This window comes from Oncorhynchus gorbuscha, linkage group LG16, assembly GCF_021184085.1.
Source record: "Oncorhynchus gorbuscha isolate QuinsamMale2020 ecotype Even-year linkage group LG16, OgorEven_v1.0, whole genome shotgun sequence".
In the NCBI taxonomy this organism is placed as follows: Eukaryota; Metazoa; Chordata; class Actinopteri; order Salmoniformes; family Salmonidae; genus Oncorhynchus; species Oncorhynchus gorbuscha.
In genome coordinates this window covers 41856891-41872475 of record NC_060188.1, presented here as the reverse complement: position 1 = coordinate 41872475, position 15585 = coordinate 41856891, and the positions used below count along the sequence as shown (strand labels likewise).

At 43.0% G+C, this 15585-nt stretch overlaps 1 protein-coding gene across 4 annotated transcripts in view; it reads right to left on the bottom strand.

Annotated features, from left to right (window-relative positions):
- The window catches only part of LOC123998786 (SH3 and PX domain-containing protein 2B-like), a 78763-nt gene that overhangs the window by 34248 nt on the left and 28930 nt on the right, over window positions 1–15585 (bottom strand). For all 4 annotated transcript variants that reach the window (XM_046303933.1, XM_046303935.1, XM_046303934.1 and 1 more), the window contains exon 4: window positions 562–638. In XM_046303933.1, coding sequence (XP_046159889.1) covers window positions 562–638 — 77 coding nt within the window. The remainder of the gene's footprint in view (window positions 1–561; window positions 639–15585) is intronic.

The following is a 15585-nucleotide window of genomic DNA, read 5'->3' as shown; positions in this document are numbered from 1 at the left end:
ACACAGACTCTGCAACCATGATGCTTTGTTTTCCAGATGCTTTGTTTTCCAGATGGAATTATTTTCTCTGTCAGCCATGTTCCAGATTGCCTTCAGTTTCCGCAATGTCTAATTCCTGAAGAAAATGATTTTCTTATCGTATATTTCCCTGGGTAATGACAAACATATAAGATATGCATGTTTTTAACATTGCTAGTGCATTGGTCTTTGCATAGAGAAACAGAATGGCTGTAACAGGTCAGTGGAATTAGAAACTAGGAACTAGGGTTTATGAAATCCAAAACAGTCTCACTCTGACTGCCATGCTATCAGTGAGGTAAACCGGTCAGCAGGATCATGAATGCAAACCCCTCGCTCTAGTCTGAAGCTCTATCTACCACAGTGCTAATGTCCTAATACCTGAGATTTAGGTTCCTCTCCAGGCTTCTTCCCCATGGGAGGTTTTAGGGGTTCAAGTTTGGGTCATACTGTTGTTTCGTCCATAACGAGTGAGTGTGGAAGATGTAATACCCCTGAATTTCCCCACCAGCTGAGCAGTGGTCTCAGTCAGAGCCTACTCACCCTGCAGTACTCGTTGATAGGCCTCAGGCGCTTCATGGCCACATCCCTGATATGGCTTCTCCTGAATAGGATCTTCCCTGGAAGGAAGAAGAACAACAGTCTTTAGGATCTAATGTACATGTCTTACAAAGATACAAAGCCCTCTAGCCTCCCATCTTACCCTAGTCCTCAACCATGGTCTCATGTTATATATAGTACATACTCAAACTGTATGATAATTCAGTATTTGAATGGTGTGGATTCACAGTAGCAATTATACAAGCAGACATAAACAATTATAAATACTCCATAACTGCAATAGTCCATTTTTACAGATTACAATATTCACTTTTGATGGAAAATGTTATTTTGTGCTTTTCTAATAACCAATTAGACTTTTTTCACGCAAGTGACTGATTGATCGTGCATGTGAGGAATCCTCACTATCAGTATAGTGAGCAATTTGTCAGTACGCCCAGAACATTGTTTTGAGAACCGAAAGAAGTATCTCAGTTTCAAGGTCTCAGCTTGGAGAGAAGAAGCCTCTTGAGGTATTGGTCATTCACATGAAGGAACCACACGTTAATGATGAATTAATGATGAATAATTAATAATGTAAATCATGGAATTAAAACTTGTCTGTGTAAACAGTATAGAAGAGAACTAACGGGACTGCCCCGGCAGAGCTCCCAACCGACGTGTACTATGGTTTGTTGGAATCTTCTTCAGCGTGCTGATAATAAAGAATGATTAATTTAATAGGTGAAAACCAGGTGTCCCTGGTGGTCATTTCCACAACAGTTTGGTGCCTGTGGAGCTTTCCAGTGAGGGTCTGCGAGGAAAACCGGTGGCCCATTTGATGTAACATGAGGGAAATTCCCATCTGAGCAAAAGACGACGAGGACCCACCCAGACCAGACCCTTACTGCGAGCTGCCCAGGAGGAGACACATAATCCACAAACAATTGAGGGACACGGCAACTGATTTCAGTATGTCAAATCAAATGAATTTGTATGAAAATTATTACAAAATAAATTAAACTAAACATAAAAATGAAATTACGTCTATTTGGTCTGGGACCACTGAAGTCTGGGACTACTAGAAAGGTACCATAGTCTCTGGGAGGCTAATGTCGTCTGGGACTACTGAGATGGGTAAGGGCTGTTCAGAGAAGCCCCACCGACAGCTGTCTATAGGCATTTCTGGGAATTGTCTATGTGGTCTGGGACTCCTGAGTGTGTTAGGATAATAAGTTTCGATACATAACGTTAGCTAGGGGTTCTGTCCACCACCGCCCATCATAGTCTGGGACTACTAGTACTACTCTGGACTCCCGAGTGGCGTAGAGGTCTAAGGCACTGCATCACAGTTCTAGAGGTGTCACTACAAACCCTGGTTCGATTCCAGGCTGTATCACAACTGGCCGTGATTGAGAGTCCCATGGTGCGGCTCACAATTGGCCCAGCGTCGTCCGGGTTAGGGTTTAACCGGGGTAGGCCGTCATTGTAAATAAGAATTTGTTCTTAACGGACTAGCCTAGTTAAATAAACGTAATATAAAATAAAAAATACTAGTAATAGCACAAGGTGTTATTGAGCACGGTGTGTTGTTTTATATGTATAGGAAGTAGCGGCAAGAACCGTTGAAGAAACATATGGTGCTTAGGATGTACTGACAGAGAATCGTTGAAGATGCACATGAAGTGTTGTGGATGTGAAAACCTAAGCTTTATAACGATATATGGGGATTATGTGTGATGTGAAAGAGGTGTGTGTCTGAAAGAATACCCCAGACAGTTCTGTTTGAGCTGAGTTTCTCAATCTATAACGTTATCTAGGGGTTCAGTCCACCACCACCCGTTGATCTACAGATAGTGAGCACTGCCAGGAGAAGTCATTGACAAGTTTGAGAGGGCAACAGCTGTGATGGGTAAGGGCTGTTCAGAGAAACCCCACCGACAGCTGTCTAAAGACATCTCTGGGACTTGTCTATGTGGTCTGGGAATACTGAGATTTCCTCGAGAAAATGATAGGCAGCAACTCAAACAGAAAGTACCCATGCTAAGGTCTATTCAACGCTGGTCTGACCAATTGGAATCCATGTCTCAAGATTGTTTTGATCTGGGATATGTTCTGGGTAGCCTCTGACAATAACATTGACGTATACACGGACACGATGACTGAGTTCATCAGGAAATGTATAGGGGATGTTGTTCCCACTGTGACTATTAAAACCTACTCAAACCAGAAACCATGCAAAAATGACAGCATTTGCACCAAACTAAAAGCGTGAACCAGCAGATTTAACGATTGCAAGATGACTGGGAATATAGTCGAATACAAACATTATGATGCAATCAAATAGGCAAAACGTCAGTACAGAGACAAAGTGGAATCGCAATTCAACGGCTCAGACACAATAAGTACGTGGCAGGGTCTACAGACAATCACGGATTACAAAGGGGAAACCAGCCACGTTGGGGACACCAACATCTTGCTCCCGGACAAGCTAAAAACCTTCGCTCGCTTTGAGGATGACACAGTGTCACTGACACGGCCCACTCCCAAGGACAGTGGTCTCTTGTTCTCCGTGGCCGACCTAAGACAATTTAAGCATGTTAACCCTCACAAGACTGCCGGCCCAGAAGGCATCCCTAGCCGGGTCCTCAGAGCATGTGCCGACCAGCTGGCTGGAGTTTTTACAGACATACAGTGCCTTGCGAAAGTATTCGGCCCCTTTGAACTTTGCGACTTTTTGCCACATTTCAGGCTTCAAACATAAAGATATAAAACTGTATTTTTTTGTGAAGAATCAACAACAAGTGGGACACAATCATGAAGTGGAACGACATTTATTGGATATTTCAAACTTTTTTAACAAATCAAAAACGTGCAAAATTATTCAGCCCCCTTAAGTTCATACTTTGTAGCCCCACCTTTTGCTGCGATTACAGCTGTAAGTCGCTTGGGGTATGTCTATCAGTTTTGCACATCGAGAGACTGAAATTTTTTCCCATTCCTCCTTGCAAAACAGCTCGAGCTCAGTGAGGTTGGTTGGAGAGCATTTGTGAACAGCAGTTTTCAGTTCTTTCCGCAGATTATCGATTGGATTCAGGTCTGGACTTTGACTTGGCCATTCTAACACCTGGATATGTTTATTTTTGAACCATTCCATTGTAGATTTTGCTTTATGTTTTGGATCATTGTCTTGTTGGAAGACAAATCTCCATCCCAGTCTCAGGTCTTTTGCAGACTCCATCAGGTTTTCTTCCAGAATGATCCTGTATTTGGCACCATCCATCTTACCATCAATTTTAACCATCTTCCCTGTCCCTGTTGAAGAAAAGCAGGCCCAAACCATGATGCTGCCACCACCATGTTTGACAGTGGGGATGGTGTATTCAGGGTGATGAGCTGTGTTGCTTTTACGCCAAACATAATGTTTTGCATTGTTGCCAAAAAGTTCAATTTTGGTGTCATCTGACCAGAGCACCTTCTTCCACATGTTTCGTGTGTCTCCCAGGTGGCTTGTGGCAAACTTTAAACGACACTTTTTATGGATATCTTTAAGAAATGGCTTTCTTCTTGCCACTCTTCCATAAAGGCCAGATTTGTGCAATGTACGACTGATTGTTGTCCTATGGACAGAGTCTCCCACCTCAGCTGTAGATCTCTGCAGTTCATCCAGAGTGATCATGGGCCTCTTGGCTGCATCTCTGATCAGTCTTCCCCTTGTATGAGCTGAAAGTTTAGAGGGACGGCCAGGTCTTAGTAGATTTGCATTAGTAGATTTGGTCTGATACTCCTTCCATTTCAATATTATCGCTTGCACAGTGCTCCTTGGGATGTTTAAAGCTTGGGAAATATTTTTGTATCCAAATCCGGCTTTAAACTTCTTCACAACAGTATCTCGGACCTGCCTGGTGTGTTCCTTGTTCTTCATGATGCTCTCTGCGCTTTTAACAGACCTCTGAGACTATCACAGTGCAGATGCATTTATACGGAGACTTGATTACACACAGGTGGATTGTATTTATCATCATTAGTCATTTAGGTCAACATTGGATCATTCAGAGATCCTCACTGAACCTCTGGAGAGAGTTTGCTGGACTGAAAGTAAAGGGGCTGAATAATTTTGCATGCCCAATTTTTCAGTTTTTGATTTGTTAAAAAAGTTTGAAATATCCAATAAATGTCGTTCCACTTCATGATTGTGTCCCACTTGTTGTTGATTCTTCACAAAAAAAATACAGTTTTATATCTTTATGTTTGAAGCCTGAAATGTGGCAAAAGGTCGCAAAGTTCAAGGGGGCCGAATACTTTCGCAAGGCACTGTATCTCTCCCTATACCAGTAAGCTGTCCCCACTTGCTTAAATATGTCTACCACTGTTCCTGTACCCAAGAAAGCAAAGCTACTAAATGACTATCACCCCGTAGCACTCACTTGTCATCATGAAGTGCTTTGAGAGACTATTTAAGGATCATATCACTTCTACCTTACCTGACATCCTAGACCCACTTAAATTTGCATACTGCCCCAATAGATAGCATATATATGCTCTTATCAGGTTGGTCACATTTGTTCTGGTCAATGGTCAACTTGACACCCAAGTGCCCCCCGTGCTACAGCTCTCCCCGCAACACTTTCACAGCAGCTGAGGCAGGAAGAGAAAATGCTCTGTCGCTAATATGAACTATCCCCAAATCCCAGTGATATAACGCTGCCCTTTGTAATTAAAGTCTCTGTCACATTAAAGCATCTTGCCGAGGGAACAGAGCATAAATACAACAAAAGAACGCTAAGGCACCACTGGCGAGCAAGAGTCATCTGACTAGTGGGCAACTCGCTGCAAGAGAGATGTGCAGTCCACATGTGCAGTCCACCCCTGGGTCTTGTCAACAGTCACAAAGGGATACAGTTTGCTATGAAGCATCCCGCTTTCAACGGGGTCCTGATGACAACAGCAACTGGCGACTCAGGGCGCATACTAGAGGAGATATGCTTTCTATTAAGCAAAGGGTATTTCAGAATAATACCAGCGGAATAGAGCCATTGTGGCTTCTACTCCCAGTACTTCCAGGTTCCCCCAAAAATGGGGGAGGAGGGGGGTGCACCCCATTCTGGCTCTACAGATCCTCAACAGCTTTCTGAGTGTACACGTCCCGTATGCTTTCGCTCAATGTGCGGACTCGCTCTGTTTGTCAAGGTGACTGGTTCATTTCAGTCGACCTGCACAACGCTTATTTTCATGTACACTCCCTTAAGTATTCACGCCCCTTGACGTTTTATGATAATGAACTTAATTGTCCTTTTTGACACAACTTCTCTTTTTTTTAAACATTCAATTTTTTTTAAAACAAATGTTAGCATTTTTCTTCCACTATCTTGATTTAATTAACTATTCAACCCCCCTGGCAGCGATTACAGCTGTGAATCTTTCTGGGTAAGTCTCTAAGAGCTTTGCACACCTGGATTGTACAACATTTGTCCATTATTATTTTCAAAATTCTTCAAGCTCTATAAAATTGTTTGTTGATCATTGCTAGACAACCTTTTTCAGTTCTTGCCATAGATTTTCAAGCAGATTTAAGTCAACTGTAAATCGGCCACTCAAGAACATTCACTGCCTTTTTGGTAAGCATCTCCAGTGTTACTTTGTCTTTGTTTTAGGTTATTGTCCTGCTGAAAGGTGAATTAATCTCCCAGTGTCTGGTGGAAAGCAGACAACCAGGTTAACCTCTACAATTTTGCCAGAGCTTAGTTCCATTCAGTTTATTGTCATTTTTATTCTAAAACTCCACAGTCCTTAACGATTACAAGCATACCCATAACATGATGCAGCCACCACTATGCTTGGAAATATGCAGAATGGTACTCGGTAATATATTTGCCCCAAACATAACACTTGGTGTTCAGGACTAAAACTAAATTGCTTTGACACATTTTTTAAAAGTTTTACTTTAGTGCCTTTGTTGCAAACCAATAGGTGTCCTTTGCAAGGCATTGGAAAACATCCCTGGTCTTTCCGGTTGAATCTGTTTTGAAATGAACTGCTCAATTGCAGGAGTTTACAGATGATTATGTGTGGGGTACAGAGATTAGGTAGTTATTTAAAAACTATAGCTATTGCACACATCGAGTCCATGCAACTTGTGATTTGCTAAGCACTCCTGAACTTATTTAGGCTTGCCATAACAAAGGGGTTGAATACCAAAGCTTTTCATTTTTAAAAATGTATTTGGAAAATAAAATCTAAACATAACTCCACTTTAACATGGGGTATTGAGACAAATCTCAACGTAATCCATTTTTAATTATTTTTCCCAATTAGTGGGAAAAGTAGAGGGTACAAAGTACTCTGCCGACACGCAGGAGTTCTCAGGTTTGCCTTTCAAGGAAAAGCCTACGAATACCTCGCTGTCCCCTTAGGGCTAACATTCGCTACCCAAATGTTCAGCAAGTGTGTAGTGACAGCTCTAGCACCCCTGAGAATCAAGGGACTAAGTGTATCTGCTTACATAGACGATTACATGCTTTGATCCCCGACACAGGAGCAAGTGGTACGAGACACTGCTTCTCTTGTAACCCACCTCAACGAGGTAGGGTTCAAGATCAACCAGAAAGAGTTGTTTGGTGCCATCACAGAGAATAGAATACCTACGGGTCAAGATGGTTTCTCTGTCTCGTTGGGCCACACTCTCGGACAGCCTTATCACGTCATTCCGACAGCGCCTCTCCCTGTTCAACAGGGGGGCGCTCGGTCACGCTCAAAACGTGTCACCTAGTGCTGGGGTTGATGCCGTCCATCTTGGTACTACCACTAGGACTACTGAGCGTTTGGGTAACTGCTCCATTGCATGTGTCCACGTCTGCACCACAATCGAAAGATTTAAGTTGACCACAGACTGTCTCTCGGCTCTCCGTCACTGGAAGACCCTCTCGATCTTTGCTTCAGGCACTTCCCTAGGGTTAGTGTCTTCGAGCGAGGTGGTGACGACAGACTCACTCACACGGTGGGGTGCAGTTCATGGGGCAAGAGCAATGAAACGACTGTGTTCACCACTGCTGACAACGTTTCATTCGCTGATACACTTTCTGCCCTTCCTTTTGGAATTGTCACATCCTGGTCAGTACATAATATGACTGGTGGCATAAACCGCCTGGGGGACATTCAGTCTACAGACTACTATATATTACACACAGTACCAGTAAAACGTTTGGACACACCTAATCATTCCAGGGTTTTTCTTTATTTGACTATTTTCTACATTGTAGAATAATCTCTACATTGTTGAATAATAGTGAAGATATCAAAACTATGAAATAACACATATGGAATCATGTAGTAACCAAAAAAAGTGTTAAACAAATCAAAATATATTTTAGATTCTTCAAAGTAGCCACCCTTTGCCTTGATGACAGCTTTGCACAAGCTTGGCATTCTCTCAACCAGCTTCACCTGGAATGTTTTTCCCACAGTCTTGAAGGCGTTCCCACATAAGCTGAGCACTTGTTGGCTGCTTTTCCTTCACTTTGTGGTCGAACTCATCCCAAACCATCTCAATTGGGATGAGGTCGGGTGATTGTGGAGGCCAGGTCATCTGATGCAGCACTCCAGCCTGGAGGTGTGTTATGGGTCATTGTCCTGTTGGAAAAACAAATGATAGTCCCACTAAGCGCAAACCAGATGGGATAGTGTATCGCTGCAGAATGCTGTGGTAGCCATGTTGGTTGAGTGTGCCTTGAATTCTTATATAAATCACTGACAGTGTCACCAGAAAAGCACCCCCACCTCCATGCTTCACGGTGGGAACCACACATACGGAGATCAGCCGTTCACCTACTCTGCGTCTCACAAAGACACGGTGGTTGGAACCAAAAATCTCATGTAGTTTCATCAGACCAGAGAATCTTGTTTCTCATGGCCTGAGTCATTTAGGTGGGCTGTCATGTGCCTTTCACTGAGGAGTGGTTTTGTTCTGGCCACTCTACCATAAAGACCTGATTGGTGGAGTGCTGCAGAGATGGTTGTCCTTCCATCTCCAAAGAGGAACTCTGGAGCCCTGTCAGAGTGACCATCAGGTTCATGGTCTGCTCCTTGACCAAGGCCCTTCACCCCCGATTGCTAAGTTTGGCTGGGCGGCCAGCTCTAGGAAGAGTCTTGGTGGTTCCAAACCTCTTCCATTTAAGAATGATGGAGGCCACTGTGTTCTTGGGGAACCTTCAATGCTGCAGAAATGTTTTGAAATGTTTTCCCCAGATCTGTGCTTCCACACAATCCTGTCTCAGAGCTCTACTGACAATTATTTTGACCTAATGGCTTGGTTTTTGCTCTGACATGCAATGTCAACTGTGGGACCATTAACTAAACAGGTGTTTGCCATTCCAAATCATTTCAAATATATTGAATTTACTCCAAGTTATAGAAATATATCTCAAGGATGATCAATGGAAACAGGATGCACCTAAGCTCAATTGAGTCTCATAGCAAATGGTCTGAATATTTACCTAAATGAGGTATGTGTTTTTATTTTTAATACATTTGCAAAACTTTCTAAACCTGTTTTCACTTTGTTATTATGGGGTATTGGGTGTACATGAGGTTGGGGAAATAATTTCAGTGGAAAACAGTGCAAAAAGGGAAGGGGTCTGAATACTTTCCGAATGCACTGTACATCCATGTGCGCGTGCCTGCACACACGTACCATACGTATGTGGGCATCCCTTCTAATTAGTGGTTTGGGTTATTTCAGCCACATCTGTTGCTGACGAGTGTATAAAATAGAGACGACGGCTCATAATAATGGCTGGAATGGAGGAATTGGAATGGTATCAAACACAAAAGATGCGGTTTCCATCTGGCTGATAGCACACCATTGACATCAGCTACAGCCCCCCCCCCATCTTCTCTCCTCTTAAAGGTGTGAATGATATTTTCCCTACTTTGGCTGGCTGACGGTCCAGACACTTTCCCAGAACAGTTTATTCAGACTGAGTCAGGAGACTTGAAAGTTGACCACTATTCTCACTCTCAGTTCTCAAATAGAAAGCTTTCTTGACACTTTTCCAAGTTCTCTGGGGTCAAGGGGGAAAAAAATCGACTCAACACTGCCCTCTTTGTATGTTCCACATGATCATGGGTGCATTCGATGAAAGGTCTATTTTTAGGGGGAGAAAAAAAATGGCTGTTACAGTTCAGAGTCAAGGCTGGGCCAGATAGGCAGACTTCATGGCAAATCTGTGACAGCTAGCGAGGTATAAAACAGCTTTTATTGCCCAGAGAGCAACTTATCTCAAGTCCTCTACTCAACACAATACCTACCCAGGGCAGCCACAGGAAACTGTCATGTGAAATAGCGTCTTTTAAAAATGTGTTGTTGGCAACAACAGATTATACGAATTTGGCCAAGGGGTCTGTAGAACAAGTTTAGAGGGTACACTAGAGGCTACCCTTAGATGCACAATCCCCCCCCCCCCCCCCCCCCCAAGCAATGTTGCACTAATTTAAGCTTTAACTGCTAAATTGTCTTGCTGTCCCATGGCAAAATGTGTAGAATTGAGATGTTACCATGAACTGCAAAATTCTCTGACACGAAGACTAGGACTTTTCTTTTCTTTTAATATTCTTTCCCAAGGCCTGAGACTTGGTTAGTCCGGCCATGCGCTGCAGCAGTCACAGTGTAACTCCTTGTATGCTATTTTTAATCGCACACAAGTCAGAGTTGTGTTATGGTTTTAAGTGGGTTCCTGATGAATTTGCTATCACAAAAGGGGTCCCGAGTCGCAAAAAGCTTGTGAACCCCTGGGCTAATGAATTGCGTTTGGGGCTGAGTGCTGGAAAGAGGCATGCCTGTGGAGTGGGTAGATGGTATGTGTGTTAAGTAATTACAGGGGTTCCAGATGCTGACTGATAACATACAGCCACTTCCCATATTGCTGTAGAATGGCCTGCTTTGTTTACCGGTAAACAGCACTTAAGTACAAAATACTTTGTTATTCTCTTTAGGGGAGGCATGACCAAATGACATAGGCCACACAAGTGTTACATAAATATAGGTTCTAATAGAGACAATTTATGCAGTTCCATGGAATTCTTCAGTTCCATGGCGCCATTTGTGTAGCTGATATTTTGAAGTTAAGAGCAAATTTGCCTTGGCTCCTGGTATGAATAAATTAAGCTGTGTGGAAGCTGACATAGCTCCGTGCTGTGACAGCCACTGAGGTCGTCAGACAGCCTGGATATACAAACATTCATCATTAAATCCTCTGTCAACATTGATTCAATTGATCTCATTCACAACATTGAAGAGTCGACTGCTGACTCGTATGCCGAATCATAACCACGGTGAGGGGGGGGCACACTAAGCAGACAGTTTGTAGATGCCACAGAACGACTTTTCTGATCCTAAGAGGCCAAAGAAGTGAAAACAAAATGAGAGGCCTTGAAGTAAAAACTAAGTCCTGACAGGAAAATCACTTTCGTGTCTTGTTGGTTTGGTCTGAGTCGCCCAGATTTGCCATTTGTTCTGCAACTGTTTCCCTGACCATGTAGTCGTGAGCGCAGACAGAACTTTGCTGTGCAAATCGGGCCATGCCACAGTTCTCAAAGAGCAGCAGAAGTTAATCCTAGGCTACTAGACCCTGCTAGACAGCTTCACATAGCAGGATGTCAAAGACTAACAGAATGTCTTTCCGGTCCCGTTTTGAAAGACGAGTGTGCGGAGAAGGGAGGATTTAGACATAGGAGTTCAAATGGGAACCACCTGAAATAATTTTGAGCTGCCCACTTCAATGACATTTCATTCAAGGGAGACCAACGACTCAAAACAGCAGGCCTAGATGTTGATGTGATGCGGCATACGATAACCATTCCAATGTCGGCACCGTTCATTGTTGGGAAAAATAAGAAATTCTACATTTTAGTTTTGGAACATTTTTGAAAACTTTAAACCAGGAATCCTCAACTAGATTCAGCCACAGGCAGATATGTTCTTGAGGAGATGGTCAGGGTCCGGATCTTTAAGTTTTTTAATACATTTGCAAAAATGCCCAAAAACTAGTTTTTGCTTTGTCATTATGGGATATTGTGTGTAGATTGCAGAGGAAATTGATTGACTTAATCCATTTTAGAATAAGTATTTAATGTTAACAACATTTTGAAAAAAGTCAAGCGATCAGAATATTTTCCGACAGCACTGCAATTACATTTAAATTGTAGACTGCAAATTGACCACAAGAAGCCCAAACTGATATATTTGACTAAAACAATTTCAAATCTTGCTTACATTTGTATACAGTCACATACTGTAGATATGCGTGGGTATACTTTGGAACAGATTTCCTAGTTAAAATCATGCTGGTGTTATTAGTCTTATGACCAACAACTAAAAAATGTTATGTTTTGCTTAGCACTTGGGGGGCCAAATTCAAACCGTAGGATGCCAGTTGCGGAACCCTGCTTTAAACCGTTTATTAATGTACACTGAACAAAAATATAAATTCAACAATTTAAAAGATATATGGAAATCAGTCATTTAAATAAATTAATTATGCCCTAATCTATATATTTCACATCACTGTTAATGAAGATATGCATCTGGTCGCAGACATGGAAAGTAGGGGAGTGATTCAGAAAACCAGTCAGTGTCTGGCGTGCAACACTCCCTGTGTGAGTGTTGCAGCTGACTTGGCCCACTCAAGATAACAAGCTACGGATCAACGAAATCAGGCTGGTTATTTAGATTAAGTAGCAAGCAATCGATATCATCGTAAACTTGTTGGAAGCGAGGCATCTTTAGTCCTTTTTTGAGCCACATTCCATTTCTTGCTATGCCTTTTCCATTTGCCTTCATTCACCTCAAAGATGTAATAGTATTAGATAGGTGTTGATGAAATGTCTACCAATACTTACACCAATCCACTGCTTTTAAAATCGTTGAGGGGGTGAGAATTCAGATTGGGCTCATGTCATCCAATAGTAGCCTAGTGCATGAAGTCTTCCAGTTCCTGCTTTCTCAGTCATCAATCATCTTTGAAGCTGATATAATAGCAATGTTTGATTTAGCTAGCTAATACACTCTGAATTACCAGCAATCAATTATTATTTCACGAGTGGTCCCAAAGATGGTCAACAATAGTGAGTATTCCAATTATATCACCTCGTCATGGAGAGATCATCTTCAAATAGAATTAAGGTAAGCTAGCTAAGTACACAACTGCATTAGTTAGCCAGACTTTATGGAGATCAGACTACCTGCATCTACTATGCATTTGTTCAAGATAGGTCAATGTTAGTGTTGTGGGAGTGACAGGTTTGAAGAAAAGCTCCTAGCTGGCCTAAATGTTTCACTGACTAGGTTATTTCCCCAGCCATGCTATTTAACATTCCTGTTGTGTCCCATAAAACAAATTAGCTAACAAGTTTGTGTTAATTGATTTAGAGAGATTACTTAGACACACATATGCACACACACACACCACACACACACACACACGTGTGAAGAGGGAGAAAGTTACTGTGTACCTTAAAACATTTGGGTCTCGAGGCAGTGTGGACAAATAGGTATTGTTCCTGTGGATACACTCCACTCTTCTCCACTTAAATTGACAGATCTTCTTTTAGCAGCAGCAAGGAAATGTGCAAGAAAATGCTGGAAAAATGAACATGCACCTTCAAAAGATATGTGGTTAGGTCTATGTCCGGGAATGTGCCGACATGGAGAGAATTACATCAATCTTGCTACATTGACAGCATAGGTATGAAGGTGTCTGGTCAGAGTTCCTGTCATATCGTATGGGTCTTATTGTGTCATTTGTGGGCTTTTTTGTTTGTTTGTTGTTTTTGTGTGACTTCATCCAAATTGTATACTTATTCAGACTCTTGAAAAATTTGCTCTACACAGCCTAAATGTACCCTTAACATGTGAATGTAACTACGCTCCTTAGTAAAGACAGTAAAGATAAGTTGTGTACATGTATGATACATGCTCTTTTAATACAAAATGTATGTTTAAAAACAAACATTTGGGTCTCCATGACCAATTTACTTGTGTACCCAAATAAATAAGACTAAAAATGAAAACATGTTTTCTTCCCTTAGGGTACGATGGTGAAGTGTCTATACTCATGGATTGGGTGGCCAGCACCGGATGTAAGGTGGTCTTCACCATGGAGCACTCAAATAAAATCAAGACGTTATGTCACATGAGAATAACACGTTTTTATATCTCACATGAATTGCTGTCACATGTTTACTTTCACGTGAGAATCGGATATGCAGTGTCACCATGTGAAAATCCAACGTTCATATGTGTAATTGCAAGTTCACATGTGGAGAAACAAATTTGCAGTTTCACTTGTAAGAACTTAACATTTGCCTAGTTTACTGACATTGGAGTAAACCCACACAGTGTATAGCCTAAAAACATATTTAAAACTACAATTTAGATCATGGATGGTCAGTTCTGGCAGCCATAGTGTAGTCTCTGGATTTGAGTGGTTGCCTTTTTACCAGAACTGTGCCGGTAAACCAGAAGTGGTATAATATAATGTTTTCAGCATCGATTTAAAAATCATCAACTTTCGCATTTAAAATGATTTCCTTTTTATTTCCTTATTTCCTCCATATAAGGTCCCACAGTTGACAGTACATGTCAGAGCAAAGAACACAAGCCACAAGGTCGAAGGAATTGTCCGTAGGGCACTGGGACAGGATTGTGTCGAAGCACAGATCTGGGGAAGGGTTTCAAAACCCGTTTTTCTCTCCAATTTCATGGTATCCAATTGGTAGTTACAGTCTTGTCTCATCGCTGCAGCTCCCGTACCGACTCGGGAGAGGCAAAGTTCGAGAGCCATGCGTGTGAAAAAAACCTACACTCGATCCCTCCGATGTCAACAACTACAGACCAGTATCCCTTCTTTCTTTTCTCTCCAAAACTCTTGAACGTGCCGTCCTTGGTCAGCTCTCCCGCTATCTCTCTCAGAATGACCTTCTTGATCCAAATCAGTCAGGTTTCAAGACTAGTCATTCAACTGAGACTGCTCTTCTCTGTATCACGGAGGCGCTCCGCACCGCTAAAGCTAACTCTCTCTCCTCTGCTCTCATCCTTCTAGACCTATCGGCTGCCTTCGATACTGTGAACCATCAGATCCTCCTCTCCACCCTCTCCGAGTTGGGCATCTCCGGCGCGGCCCACGCTTGGATTGCGTCCTACCTGACAGGTCGCTCCTACCAGGTGGCGTGGCGAGAATCTGTCTCCTCACCACGCGCTCTCACCACTGGTGTCCCCCAGGGCTCTGTTCTAGGCCCTCTCCTATTCTCGCTATACACCAAGTCACTTGGCTCTGTCATAACCTCACATGGTCTCTCCTATCATTGCTATGCAGACGACACACAATTAATCTTCTCCTTTCCCCCTTCTGATGACCAGGTGGCGAATCGCATCTCTGCATGTCTGGCAGACATATCAGTGTGTGGATGACGGATCACCACCTCAAGCTGAACTTCGGCAAGACGGAGCTGCTCTTCCTCCCGGGGAAGGACTGCCCGTTCCATGATCTCGCCATCACGGTTGACAACTCCATTGTGTCCTCCTCCCAGAGCGCTAAGAACCTTGGCGTGATCCTGGACAACAAACTGTCGTTCTCAACTAACATCAAGGCGGTGGCCCGTTCCTGTAGGTTCATGCTCTACAACATCCGCAGAGTACGACCCTGCCTCACACAGGAAGCGGCGCAGGTCCTAATCCAGGCACTTGTCATCTCCCGTCTGGATTACTGCAACTCGCTGTTGGCTGGGCTCCCTGCCTGTGCCATTAAACCCCTACAACTCATCCAGAACGCCGCAGCCCGTCTAGTGTTCAACCTTCCCAAGTTCTCTCACGTCACCCCGCTCCTCCGCTCTCTCCACTGGCTTCCAGTTGAAGCTCGCATCCGCTACAAGACCATGGTGCTTGCCTACGGAGCTGTGAGGGGAACGGCACCTCAGTACCTCCAGGCTCTGATCAGGCCCTACACCCAAATAAGGGCACTGCGTTCATCCACC